Source organism: Indicator indicator, chromosome 1, assembly GCF_027791375.1.
Source record: "Indicator indicator isolate 239-I01 chromosome 1, UM_Iind_1.1, whole genome shotgun sequence".
Classification (NCBI taxonomy): Eukaryota; Metazoa; Chordata; class Aves; order Piciformes; family Indicatoridae; genus Indicator; species Indicator indicator.
Window position 1 is genome coordinate 128527339 of NC_072010.1, and position 14127 is coordinate 128541465.

General features: G+C 47.8%; 1 protein-coding gene across 4 annotated transcripts in view; it reads right to left on the reverse strand.

Moving 5' to 3' along the window:
- CNKSR2 (connector enhancer of kinase suppressor of Ras 2) overlaps positions 1 to 13642 on the reverse strand; it is a 236725-nt gene extending 223083 nt beyond the window's left edge. For all 4 annotated transcript variants that reach the window (XM_054399320.1, XM_054399319.1, XM_054399314.1 and 1 more), the window contains exon 1: positions 13579 to 13642. In XM_054399320.1, the coding sequence (XP_054255295.1) occupies positions 13579 to 13642 (64 nt within the window). The remainder of the gene's footprint in view (positions 1 to 13578) is intronic.
- Positions 13643 to 14127: the final 485 nt, after the last annotated feature.

The window sequence follows — 14127 nt, forward strand, 5'->3', positions numbered from 1 at the left end:
GCAGATCCCCTCCCAACCTGTCCTGCTGCAGTTTATTCTTCCTTCCCAGCTGCAGGAGATGCACTCATCCTTGTTGACCCTCATTGGGTTCCTCTCTGCCCAGATCTCAGTCTGTCCAAGCCTCACTGAAGGGCTGCACAGCCTTCAGCTGTCTCATTTGACTATATGTAATTTATTTGTCCAAAGAACAGCTTCTGCTTTGCATCTAAAAGGTCCCTCCCCCATTTCTAGGAAGTCTGAAGGAACATGAGGATGGGAATGGCAGTGCACATTGCAAACCAACAGATGAACCACATGAAAGCAACCAACAAACCTCCAAAGCAATTGAGGAAAGTAAGGCAGACACAGGTCAGTAATTTACACCAAAGAGGGGAATCCAGTTGCAAAGCTATTAATTATTAACATGGAATTTCATCAGGGTGCTAGAGTTAACTCTCCCACTGGTATGAAGAATGCCAGGGAGCCTTCAGCAGCTACACCAGGTCAAGATTTCAGGTTTGCATATGACTGAAACCACTGAGGTCTCCTCATTCCCAGGAAGGGTTTCAGTGCTGACTCAGAGGGAAGAATGCCATCAAGTGAATTACTCTGACAACACTGGCATACCCCACCTCTATTGACCTGGCAGAGGAAGGTTGTCTTCCCCTTCTTATTGACATGAAGATTATCAGGAAAGAAAGGAAAGAGAGAAGGAAGGGAAGCCAGGGAAGAAGAATCTATTTTAAACTGGGTCATTTACAGCTGTAGCTATTGGCAACTGCTGTCTCTGGCCAGCCTACAAATAAATCCTACACTTGAACCAAACCAGTAAGCTTACAAACATCTCCATGGCTGACAGTCACCCTCTGTGGCAGGCAAAAGCCCATTAGAGGTGAGCCAGCCAGCTGCTCAACAGTACCCACAGCTATGTTCAGCCTTGCAAATATGCCCTGCACTTCAATAAGGACAAGTGCAGGGTCCTGCATCCAGGCAGGAAAAACAGCAGGGACCAGGACAGGTTAGGAGCTGCCCTGCTGGAAAGCAGCTCCACAAAGACCTTGGAGTGCTGGTGGGCAGCAAGTTCTGCATGGGACAGCAATGTGCCCTGGTGGCCAAGAGAGCCAATGGGATCCTGAGGAGCAGCAAGAAAAGTGTGGCCAGCAGGGCTGGGGAGGTTCTGCTCCCCCTCTGCTCTGCCCTGCTGAGACCACAGCTGCAATCCTGTGTCCAGTTTGGGGCTCCCCAGTTCAAGAGAGACAGAGACCTGCTGGAGAGAGTCCAAGGGAGAGCCACAAGGATGATTAAGAGACTTGAGCATCTCCCTTGGGAAGAGAGACTGAGAGCCCTGGGGCTGTTTAGTGTGGAGAAGAGAAGGCTGAGAGGGGATCTGATCAATGTCTATCAATAGCTGAGGGGTGGGGGTCAAGTGGAGGGGGCCAGGCTCTTTTGGGTGGTGCACAGTGATAAGCCAAGGACCAATGGAGACAAACTTGAACATAGAAGATTTCAGCTCAACATGAGGAGAAACTTCTTTACAGTGAGGGAGCCCTGGAGCAGGCTGCCCAGAGAGATTGTGGAGCCTCTGTCAGGATGTGTTCCTGTGTGACCTGTGCTTGATTCTCTGGTCCTGCTCTGGTGAGACACTGGCACAGGTTGTCCAGGGAGGTGGTGGAAACCTCACCCCTGGAGGTTTTGAAGGCCAGGCTGGATGTGGCTGTGGGCAACCTGCTCTAATGTGAGGTGTCCCTGCCCATGGCAAGGGGGTTGGAACTAGATGATCCTTGAGGTCCCTAACAATTCTATGATTCTATGCAAAAGCTACTTGCAGCTTTAATTTAAAACCTCAGCTCATTCTCAACAACTTCTTTTCCTCCCCTCCTCTTCTTTACACAAGAGAGAGAAGGTAGAACACAAAAGTACAGCATTTTGCATCCCCCTCTATTAAAATAACACACTTCAGCTGCACATAGTTTAATTATGGCTTAACACTGGGTACACTCATATATTAATTAACAGTTTACTTGGAAACTCCCACCATATGGTACTCTAGCAGATGTTAATCATCCAAGACCAAACCCTTTGAAGTTATTGTTCCAGGCACTCCATCTGAGGTACCAAGTGTCCTATATTTCTACCTGAATGTAAACTGGAGATGCCAAGCACCCTACAAGATCACACCCACAGCTGCTTTCTCAAAGACAATATTCTGTGGCAGAGAAGAACAACAAAACAAACAAAAAAGTGGGGGCTCAATTTTCAAGCCCTCAGCGCTTTGAAAATGTCTGGGAGTGAATTCCCTCTCAATCAGAGAAATGCTTGCACTGGAAACCTCCAGGGAAACTTCATTTCAGCTACCAGACATCTGCTAACCCCCATACAGGGTGAGGGCAAAACATCTGTGTGAGGGGCAGGGATCTATCTGAAACAGTCCAAGGGAGGGCTACAAGGATTCTGAAGGGACTGGAGGAGCACTGCCTGATGAGGAGAGGCTGAGAGCCCTGGGGCTGGTTAGTCTGGAGAGGAGAAGACTGAGAGGGATCTGATCAATGTCTATAAATATGAGGGCTGGGGGTCAGGAAGGAAGGCACAGGCTCTGCTCAGTTGCACCCTGGGATAGGACAAGGGGTAGAAACTCCAGCACAGGAGGTTCCACCTCAACATGAGGAGGAACTTCTTCACTATGAGGGTCCCAGAGCCCTGGAACAGGCTGCCCAGAGAGGTTGTGGAGTCTCCTTCTCTGGAGCCTTTCCAGCCCTGTCTGGATGTGTTCCTGTGTGACCTGTGCTGGATTCTCTGCTCCTGCTCTGGCAGGGGGGTTGGACTGGAAGATCTCCAGACGTCCCTTCCAACCCCTAACATCCTGAGAGGGGATGCTTGTGTAGCATTCCAGATCTTGGATGTCCCTGACCAATGTTTCTGCATCTTCCAACCCTTCATTCTTGGATTCTAGGCGAAGAATTTCTTCCTCACATCCAGCCTAAACTTCCCCTGGTGCAGCTTGAGACTGTGTCCTCTTGTTCTGCTGCTGGTTGCCTGGGAGAAGAGACCAACCCCCACCTGGCTACAACCTCCCTTCAGGCAGTTGTAGACAGCAATGAGGTCTCCCCTGAGCCTCCTCTTCTCCAGGCTAAACACCCCCAGCTCCCTCAGCCTCTCCTCACAGGGCTCTGCTCCAGACCCCTCCCCAACCTTGTTGCCCTTCTCTGGACACCTTCCAGCATCTCAACATCTTTCTTGAACTGAGGAGCCCAGAACTGGACACAGCACTCAAGGTGTGGCCTGACCAGCGCTGAGCACAGGGGAGAATGACTTCCCTGCTCCTGCTGGCCACACTATTGCTGAGATAAAGCTGCCAGTTTGATTATCATCAGAGCACTAAAAGAATCTACTTGCAAAGATTCTAAAAATCCATCTGTGTCTTCTCCCAGGCAACCAGTCAACAAGAGGACACAGTCTCAAGCTGCAGCAGGGGAGGTTTAGGCTGCATGGTAGGAATAAATTCTTCACAGAAAGAGAGATTGGCCATTGGAATGGGCAGCTCAGGGAGGTGGTGGAGTCCCCATCCCTGGAAGTGTTTAAAAAGAGCCTGGATGTGGCACTTAGTGCCACGGGTTAGTTGAATAGATGGTGTTGGGTGAGAGGTTGGATTGGGTGGTCTTGAAGGTCTTTTCCAACCTGGCTAATTCTGTGATTCTGTGATATACATTTCAAAACTCATCTGTAGAGTGATCTGCTTTATACTGCTGGCTTCCAAAACCCTTGCACCCCCCTTTAACCAGCAAAGGCATTTGCAAACCTCTTGGTTTAATACCACAGGGTGCAAATAAATCTGAGTAATATCAGAACAGAGGAGACCTTTGCCAAACTGTTGCAAAAAAACTAACAGAAATCCACTTGAGAAAACATATTGTGAGGCCATATTTAAACTAACAGATGTTGCAGAAATGCAGAACAATATGTTCAAACAAAATAAGAGGTGTCAATGGGAGATGCTAAAAGAGCTTCACAACTAGCATGTTAAATTTGGGTAGCAAGTAGAGATTGCCTCATCTAGGAAAACTCCTTCCTGGAAAAAAGACCATGAACTCAGAAATCATAGAATCAAGGAATGGTCTGGGTTGAAGGGACCTCAAAAGGTCCAACTATCTGCAGTCAGCAGGGACATCCCCAATTAGATCAGGTTGGCCAAGGCCTCACTGAGCCTCACCTTGAATAGCTCCATGGATGAGACCTCAGCTACCTCCCTGGGCAACCTGTTCCGGTGCTCCACTACCCTTGTAGTGCAGAACTTGTTGCTAACATCCAATCCAAATCTGCTGCTCTTTAGTTTGAAGCCAATGCCCCTCCTCCTATCCCTGCAGGCCTTTGTGAACAGTCCCTCTGCAGCCTTCTTGTAAACCCTCTTCAGCTACTGGAAGGTTGCTCTTAGGTCTCCCCGGAGCCTTCTCTGCTCCAGGCTGAACAACCCTCAGCCTGTCCTCACAGCAGAGCTGCTCCAACCCCCTGATCATCTTCATGGCCCCCCTCTGGACCTGCTCCCTCAGGTCCATCTCCTTCCTCTACTGAGGGCTCCAGACTTATACACAGTACTCCAGGTGAGGGTCTCACCAGAGCAGAGCAAATGAATTCTCAATTTTTGTAATTTTTATTCCCCCCTTCAAATTTGGCTGCCTGAATTATCTGCAGAGTGGCTGCTTATATAACATTGCATTTGCTATGGCAACCCCCAGGCTGTTAGGCTTTGACATATCCCAGCCCCGACTGCGCTTTCGTTTTCCGACGGTAAACAACGGCAAGAGAGGCCTTTTCTAATCACAAGTCAAAATGCACCACAAAACACATCACCTCATGACCCACGTGGTAGCTGGGATGTTGCTAAAGATCCTTCCTTCAGAAGGGCAAGCAAAGAGCAAGAGATGGACAGGAAAAACAAACATGCCAAAGAAAGAGAGCTTCCAGCGCTGCTTGCACCAGTTTTAAAAGCCAGAGTCCTTAAAACTGAAGTTTGGGATGGTGCAGTTGGACTCTTGATTACCTATCTGTGTCCAAACTCCCCTCTCCAAAAAAGGCCCCCAAACTGCCTTTGTGAAATTCTTATTACTCTCTTAAAAAATGGAATACCCACCTATAAATTTAAAAGATCAGGAGACCATAGAATTTAAACTGCAACTACAGCACCGTTTCACAGTTTCAACTGCAGCTTTTCCAAGCTTCACTTGCTAGACATAGAAGTCATAAATCCATTCAACAGCCTCACTTCCAAGCTAATGGAGTACTACATGTACCCTCCAACACTGCAAAATTTCAGTTTGCTTTTCTTGGGAACAGAAAAGAAAGAAGAAGAAGAAGAAGAAGAAGAACAGAAGAAGAAGAAGAAGAAGAACAGAAGAAGAAGAAGAAGAAGAACAGAAGAAGAAGAAGAACAGAAGAAGAAGAAGAACAGAAGAAGAAGAAGAACAGAAGAAGAAGAAGAACAGAAGAAGAAGAAGAAGAAGAACAGAAGAAGAAGAAGAAGAAGAACAGAAGAAGAAGAAGAAGAAGAACAGAAGAAGAAGAAGAAGAAGAACAGAAGAAGAAGAAGAAGAAGAACAGAAGAAGAAGAAGAAGAAGAACAGAAGAAGAAGAAGAAGAAGAACAGAAGAAGAAGAAGAAGAAGAACAGAAGAAGAAGAAGAAGAACAGAAGAAGAAGAAGAAGAACAGAAGAAGAAGAAGAAGAACAAGAACAGAAGAAGAAAAAAAAAAAAACCCAAAGTTTTAAAGCTGACAAGTTGTAAAACACCTGACCTGTTCCACATATGGCACTTAGCAACAAGTGTTCAAATTGATGACTGTTCTGCAGCTCATCAGTCACCCACAGAAACTTCACAAGGAACTCAAGTTCCAGAATCCCCAAGCATTTTTCATACTCTTATTAAATATCCAGGTTTTGTTTCCCAGAGACAACTCAGCCTTTTTCATCTTATTTCTGATGGTCACATTTATTAACAGCCTGACCAAAAAGCAATATGAAGGGAAGCAGCATAAGGGAAGTTCCTTTAATCCAATAAACCATTGGAAAAACAAAACAAAACAAAACCAAACAAGGCAGGCAAAATTGAAAGTGCAAAACGAGGCGCACACACACAAGCAAACCTCTCTACCACAAACCACATGCTCACAGAATTGTCAGGGTTGGAAGGGACCTCAAGGATCAGCCAGTTCCAACCCCCCTGCCATGGACAGGGACACCTCACACTACAGCAGGCTGCCCAGAGCCACATCCAGCCTGGCCTTCAAAAACTCCAGGGATGAGGCTTCCACCACCTCCCTGGGCAACCTATGCCAGTGTCTCACCACCCTCATGGGGAAGAGTTTCTTCTTAATGTCTAAGCTAAACCTCCTCTCCTCTAGCTTGGATCCATTCCCCCCAGTCCTATCACTCCCTGACACCCTCAAAAGTCCCTCCCCAGCTTTCTTGTAGCCCCTTTCAGATCCTGGAAGGCCACCAGAAGGTCTTCTTGGAGCCTTCTCTTCTCCAGACTGAACAACTCCAACTCTCTCTGTCTGTCCTCATAGCAAAGCAGCTCCAGCCCTCTGCTCATCCTCATGGCCCTCCTCTGGACACATTCCAGCACCTCCAGATCCTTCCTGGAACAGAGGCTCCAGAACTGTTCACAGAGCTCCAGGTGGGGTCTCAGTAGAGCTGAGCAGAGGGGGAGAATCTCCTCCCTGGCCCTGCTGGCCACACTTCTCCTGATGCAGCCCAGGCTCTGCTTGGCTCTCTGGGCTGCAAGTGCTCACTGCTGGCTCCTGTTGAGCTTCTCCTCCACCAGCACCCCCAAGTCCTTTTCTTCAGGCCTTTGTAACATCATAATCCAGCCTACACTCCAGAAAAAGCTCTCTCCCCACCTCTGTCCATATCAAAATCTTCCTCAGAGAAAGACAAGGCAAAAAATCCTGAGCTTTTCATACAGGTCTCACAGTGACCCGGAATACAAGAGTCACCCTTACTGCTTGTAAGATGTTTTTTTTCTTTTTTATTTGCTAGATCCCAGCACTGTGGGAGCGTTTGTGCCTTCAGTGATGAGCCTCCCTGTTGCTACCTAATGGTTGAAGAACTGAAAAATGACCTCTGTGTTGCCACCAAAGTCCTAGGGTGTGCAGGAAGAGAATAAAATTATCCCCATGGTAATTTTTTTTTAATCAATAGTATTAGAGTCTTTCATTTCAGAGCATTCTCAACAAATCCTGCATTTTTGGATGTGTTTAAAGGTGGTTTGGATGTGGTGCTTGGGAATATGGTTTAGGGGTGAGCCTTGTAGAGTAGGATTAATGGTTGGACTTGGTGGTCCTGAAGGTCTTTTCCAATCTGAATGTTTCTGTGATTCTGTGATTTTCTTGATGAATTTCATTCCCATTACTCCAAGTGGAGCCCATCTGACAGCACCCCATGGGGATTTCATGCAAGCACACACACACACTACTGAAAATGGACATGAAGTTCTTGATGTGAAAAGCAGAGAGAAACTCAGGTCTTAAATCCATGTAAATATTCAATCACCCACATGGGGAACTTGTGCAATCTGACTTCACTTTGCTAGCACACACGTTTCCCCTTCTCTTCCTCCTAAATATTTACATCCTTTTATTTCTAGAGGCAAAAGGCTCCCGTTCCTTAGCATCAGAAGCCTTTGGAGCAACTCCATGCCTTAGATGCCAGCTTTTTGGAGCATGACTACCATTACAACACTTTAAGCTGTGTAAGCTTAGCATAAGGTCTATGAGCTGTCATTCAGTGAACAAAAGAAAAATAAATATTTAAGCTCTGATAGATTGAGTAATATCGATTTCTCCAGGTGCATTGCCTCTTTGAACAGATTCTGCCACTGAGAATGAATTAAATGCCACTGGTCATGAAAGAAAACTAAGGGAGCTGAGGGTTGCTCAGCCTGGAGAAGAGAAGGCTCCAGGGAGACCTAAGAGCAGCCTTCCAGTACCTGATGGAGGCTACAAGAACCATGGAGAGGGACTGTTTGCAATGGCCTGCAGTGACAGGACAAGGGGCAATGGCTTCAAACTAGAGAAGAGCAGATTGAGATTGGATGTTAGGAAAAAGTTCTGCACCATGAGGGTGGTGAAACAATGCAACAGGTTGCCCAGGGAGGTGGTTGAGGTCCCATCCCTGGAGATCTTCAAGGTGAGGCTGGACAAGGCTCTGGCAACCTGATCTGGTGGAGGATGTCCCTGCTGACTGCAGAGGGGGTTGGACTGGATGAGCTTTGGAGGTCCCTTCCAACCCAAACCATTCTATGATTCCATATAGTTTAAAGCAGCCAGTCCTAATCAAACTACAGCCACCATAAACAACTTCAGGCAGAAAAAAAAAAAAAAAAAAAAAAAAAAGAAGTTAAATTGCAAAGATTCAGTAAAAAAATCCTGATGTCTAAAAATTAAAAATAAAAGTAATTGGTTGAATTGCTTGCCATGGAGTTTTTTTCCAGCACCTCAGAAGCCTTACAAGCCAAGCTGACACCTTACCTCCCTGACTCAGTGAAAGCCATGACGTTCATCAGCACTCACCCCTGCAACCTGCCAACATCTCCCAACCCAACAGTGCAATCCACACATCATCTCCTCCAAAGGGGAGGCAGAGGAGGTGATTGACACAGTTTCAGCTCACTGATCCAGGCTGGGCCTTTTAAAATTAGTACTAAATAGACGAAAAGCAAAAGAATAGACCGCTTGCATCCATTTACATATTCATTTTGATCCTCCACATACAATATGCCATCCTGTGGGAGAGATGAGCTAATCCATCTGCTCTTTTTTCCCAGCTCTGTGACAGATAATCTTCTGTCACTGGGCTCATTTTAAACCATACAAAAAAACCCCACAACAACCCTCCTGTGCTGACACAGGCTCCCCTCCTTATGTCCTTCTCGTTTGCAAAGTTGTAAGCTGTGCTTTGATCCACAGCTTCTTGATGTAGACATTTTCCCAGGATGAAATCTAAGGTAGCCACTTATTTGCATAACCAATTCCACTCTAAGTGGTAGAAGGTGTCCAGAGAAGGGCCATGAGGATGAGCAGAGGGCTGGAGCACCTCTCCTATGAGGACAGACTGAAAGAGTTGGGGTTGTGCAGTCTGGAGAAGAGAAGGCTCCAAGGAGACCTTCTTGTGGCCTTCCAGTATCTGAAGGGGGCTACAAGAAAGCTGGGGAGGGACTTTTGAGGGTGTCAGGGAGTGATAGGACTGGGGGGAATGGAACAAAACTAGAAATGGGGAAATTCAGATTGGATGTTAGGAAGAAATTCTTCCCCATGAGGGTGGTGAGACACTGGCATAGGTTGCCCAGGGAGGTGGTGGAAGCCTCATCCCCAGAGGTTTTTGCATCCAGGCTGGATGTGGCTCTGGGCAACCTGTGTGTTGTGAGCTGTGAGGTGTCCTTCCCCATGGCAGGGAGGTTGGAACTGGATGATCCTTGAGGTCCCTTCCAACCCTGACAGTTCTATGATTCTAAGTCTCTCTGCCCTTCTCTCTTTCACCTTGTACATGGGGGAAGGGAGGAGGGAGGGAGAAGCTGTTGGTAACCCCTTGGTTTTGTCCGGGGGGGTTCTTGTGTTGTTTATAAATTGTAAATATTGTCTATTTTGTACATATTCATTGCATTTCTGTATTTCTAGATTGTAGTTTTGCTTATAAATAGAGCTTCATTTGCTTTCGTCTGAGCTAGTCTGACAATTTTATTTCGGGGGAGAAGTAATTTCAACCTACCACACCAGTGTTCAGGAGTCCACAGGCCATTAAAGGATCCATAGATGTATATCAAGGAATTAAAGAAAGGAGTGGACACTGGAGAAACTGCACTTATTATTACATGAATGCTCATGGTGTTGAGCCTGCTCCCTATCCAGTCACCCAGCTCAGAGCTCAGAATTTTTATGTAACGCTTCTGAGTGGGAGTAACCTCATCCATCTTTACTTTTTTTTTGTTGCAGCTTTTAATGCCCATTGCTTCATCACTGCCCTGAACAAAACACCATGGAGGCAATGGCTCCTCTGCCTAAATAAAGGCTTCCAGGCAGGGCCTTTTATTGCAAACAGTCAGGTCATACCAGCAAGACCATTTCCCCCCACTCCCCCCCAAAAAAAGGGCAATAAAATCTGAAGTGTTTCATTTCCCCTTGCTTTCAGATAACTGTAAACAATGTTAAACAGTAGGATTTTGCCTTTCTGGGGCAAGATTTTTGCTTTGAACACTGAAATCTATTCTGAAGAATGCTCTTTGAAGAGCTGCTCTGAGCAGGCATCTTACATAGCAGCAGGGCACTTAACTTCAAGGAAGAGGTTAAAACAGAGTTCAGCATTGGTAATTCTCCAAAATAACTCCAATAAGCAGCAAAGTGTTCTCGCATCTTGAAGTTTAATGTCATTTATGCAAGCCATACCCCACTGCTGCTAAGGCAGAGACCGCTACTGCACTCACCCCAAGGTTCTCAAAACACAGACATGTCCGTGTTTGGCTCATGGAGCTGCCCTGGGTACCTCCAAAACACAAATGAGCTATTTTCCAGGCTTTTAGAAATGTAATTCGTTGAAGGCAGTGCATTTAAAGCAGCACAACTGTATTTTTTTTCACCCAGATTTCAGTGACAACGTTTGCAACCCTACAAATGATAACGTGAGGAAAACAAAGACCACCTTGCCCTTATCCCCCTACCATCCTTCCTCCAAACTTGGCAAAGTGTGATCCATCAAACAGGACCAAACATGCTGACAGCTGCTGGTCATGCTCAGTTCCAGGCCCCAACTCTGAAACTCTGCTATGAGGATATGCTGAGGGAGCTGGGGTTGTTCAGCCTGGAGAAGGCTCCAGGGAGACCTCAGAGCTGCCTTCCTATACCTGAAGGGATCCTACAGGATCGCTGGAGGGCAACTTCTCATAAGGGTGTCTAGAGACAGGACAAGGGGAAACAGTTTGAAGCTGAGGGACAGCACAGTTAGACTGGAGCTTAGGAAGAAGTTCTTCAGTACAAAGGTGGTGAGACTCTGGAACAGGCTGCCCAGAGGGGTTATGGATGCCTCCTCCTTGGGGGTGTTCAGGGCCAGGTTGGATGAGGCCTTGAGCAGCCAAGTCTAATTGAGAGGCATCGCTGCCCATGGCAGGGAGGTTGGAGTAGATGATCTCCAAGGTCCCTTCCAATCTAAGCCATTCAATTCTATGAACCTTAAGAGTGGCTATCTAGGTGGTTTTCCTCACACAGTGCTAACCAAAGGCAGGTGCTTTACACCTCACTCGTACCTCACTCTAAAGGAAGGCTCATCTGCAAATCCACAACACAAAAGGAAGAAAGGAAAGCTTGAAGCAATAGCTATGTGCCTGTTCAGTAAAAAAATCAAGCGCTCCAGAGAAACAATCAAGCATTCAGACCAAAGCAAACAACTTAAAAACAAGGTTCACAACCCAAAACATAGGCACAACTGCAACAACTGCACTTCTTTTTTGTATGGTTCAGGTGATGATTTGTAAAACTAGATCTACAGCTGTCAGGTTTCTAACCACAAACTCTTATCCAGCCTCGCCATTTTTAACCTTATCCTTTAGCCAGCCTATTGTTATTAAATAACTGAGTCTATATTGATGCAATCTGAAAGCAGAGAATGCAATTTAATTCACCCGGCTGATGAGAAGTATTTGATGCCTTCTATTTTTTGTCTGTTTTTAAAAGGCACCAAAGCTTTGGGGTTCTTTTTCCCCCTACAATCCTAAAATATGAAGCAAGTATCTCAGAGGCTGATTTGAAAAGCTCCTGCACAGTCTCCTTTTCGTGGTTTTATTTTGGGAGAGGGTTTTGGTTGTTGTTTTGGGGGGGTTGTTGTTGTTTGGGGGTTTTGTTTGTTTTTCAGAAGTAAAAATGGGGGAATCTCAGTACGTGAAAGAAAACATTCTGCAGTTCAGAGGGTTTGCCTTTAATACAGATCCTCTGTAGCTACTTTAAGCTTTTTATTAATATCTACTAACTTCTTAGGATATGGAGTATCACTTTCACTATTATTGTATTATTATCATTAGAAACGTTTCAGAAAAATGTTTCAGTCACTAAATACAATATTTTTGTTTGGGTCTTTTTGTTTGTTTTTTCAGCAGTAAAAATGTTGGAATCTAAGTACGTGGAAGAAAACATCCTGCAGTTTAGAAGGGTTTGCCTTTAATACAGATCCTCTGCAGCTCCTTTAAGCTTTTTATTAATATTTACTAATTTCTTAGGATAGGAAGTATCACTTTTTTATTACTACTGCTATTATCATTATTACTATTAACATTTCAGAAAGAGCAAACCTGTGTAAGTCACTGCATACAATTATAAGTCGACAGCTATAAATGTCAGGATTGAATAACTGGAAACATATGTTCTAGCCTGAAATTTTAAGGATGATGAAAGTGTCACATTAGTAGCACACAGCATGTTATAAAGAACTCCCACAATGTAGCAGTTGCTCCAAAGTTGTACCCATCCGGCCATTCTATTTTTTTTTTTTTTTTTTTTACACAGATATATAACACTAGAGGGTGATTTATTCAAAACACAGCTGCAGCCTAATTTAAAGGCAATTAAAAAAAAAAAAAAGAAAAAAATAATAAAGACAACCACCACCAGAAGACGACGCTTTCACATTGCAGTGTTAAAGCCATGTCGATGCACACAGCGTAACAGAAAAGCATTTCCAGAAAGTCTGTGTTTTATTCTCATTAGGCTTTATTTCGGGGAAGGAGAGGTGATGGAGCTGGGGGAGCGGCGCAGCAGAGCAAGCACACGTCAGCCCAGCGCACTTAATCCAGGCTAATGTAAACTACGAGTCTTTAAATGCTGTCCCCGAGGACGGGGACGGCGACCCCTCAACCCTTCCTCCTCCCTTTCAAGCGTGGGTGCGCTCTACCCGGCAGGGCGGCCGCCCCCACTTCGGCCGCCGAGGCGGTGCCGCGGCAACGGGGGCGGGGAGGGGGGAACCCCGGCGCTCCCGAGGGCGCGGACCGACCCACTGACCCCGCCGCCTGCGGAGCCCCTCCAGCACGCCCCACCTCCGCAATTCCCGCTGCAGCCGTGCCCTCCGCATGGGCCGGAGCCCGGCGTTAGCTTAAACTTTTATCTCGCCGCATCTGCCGGCAGCAGCCGGCCGCGCATCCTCTCGCTGCCGGGGAGCGGGGGCGGCCTTATCGCTTCACCGCGGCCGCCGTCCGGGAGCATCCCGGGATCAGCCTTCTCCTCATCCCTCCCCCGCACCTGGCTTTATGGACCGCCGGGGGATCGCCAACCGCCCCCCCACTCTAAGCCCGGGGACGGAGCAGGGGGAGTGGCCCCGGGGCCCCCGGCCCCTGCGCTGTTCCCTCTCTGCTCCTTCACTCCGGCGGCACGGCTCCGACGGTCTCCCTTCCCCCTTCCTACCCTTCAGCCAAAACGGTGCCGGGAGGCGGGACCCCGGTGCGGGGGAAAACCACGGAGGTTCCCGCACCTGCGAGGATGATGGAAGATTGGAGGGGGGGTGTGTGTGTGTGTGTGTGTGAGTGCTGAATAGGAATGGGAGAGGGGCACCGCGCGATCCCGGTGCCGCTCCTCACCTTTCATCCAGTCGACGACTTGGCTCGGCGACCACTTACTGACGGGCTCCATGATGAGGGCCATGGGGGGCTCTGGGGCGCGGGGCTCGGGCGGCCACCGACTCTCCGGGCGAAGGACGAAGCTGTGCGGAGCGGCGAGGCGGGACCACACTGCCCGGAGCCCGGCGGCGGCGGGAGGACAGAGCCGCTAAATCCCCGCTTGCCTCCGCTCGCTCGCTCGCCGCCTCTGTGCTCCTCTGGGGATTTCAGTTCATGTTGCCGGCTCGGCGGGGAGGGGGAGAAGGAGGAGGGAGAAAGAGGAGGAGGAAGGAGGAGGAGGCGGCGGCACGCTCCAACGCCTCCCGCCCCCGCGGGCAGTGGTGGCGGTTGCCGGCCCCGCCGAGAGCTCGGTCCCCGGAGCGGCTGAGCGGGAGGCTGGCTCTGGGCTGCACCCGGGCTCTGCCCGCCCGCTCCCGCGGCTCTCCGCGCCGGTGTCTTTTTCTTCTGGCGGAAATGACGAGGCGGCTCCTGCCACCCGAAAATATCTCCAAGTGAAATGGGAAGCGACAC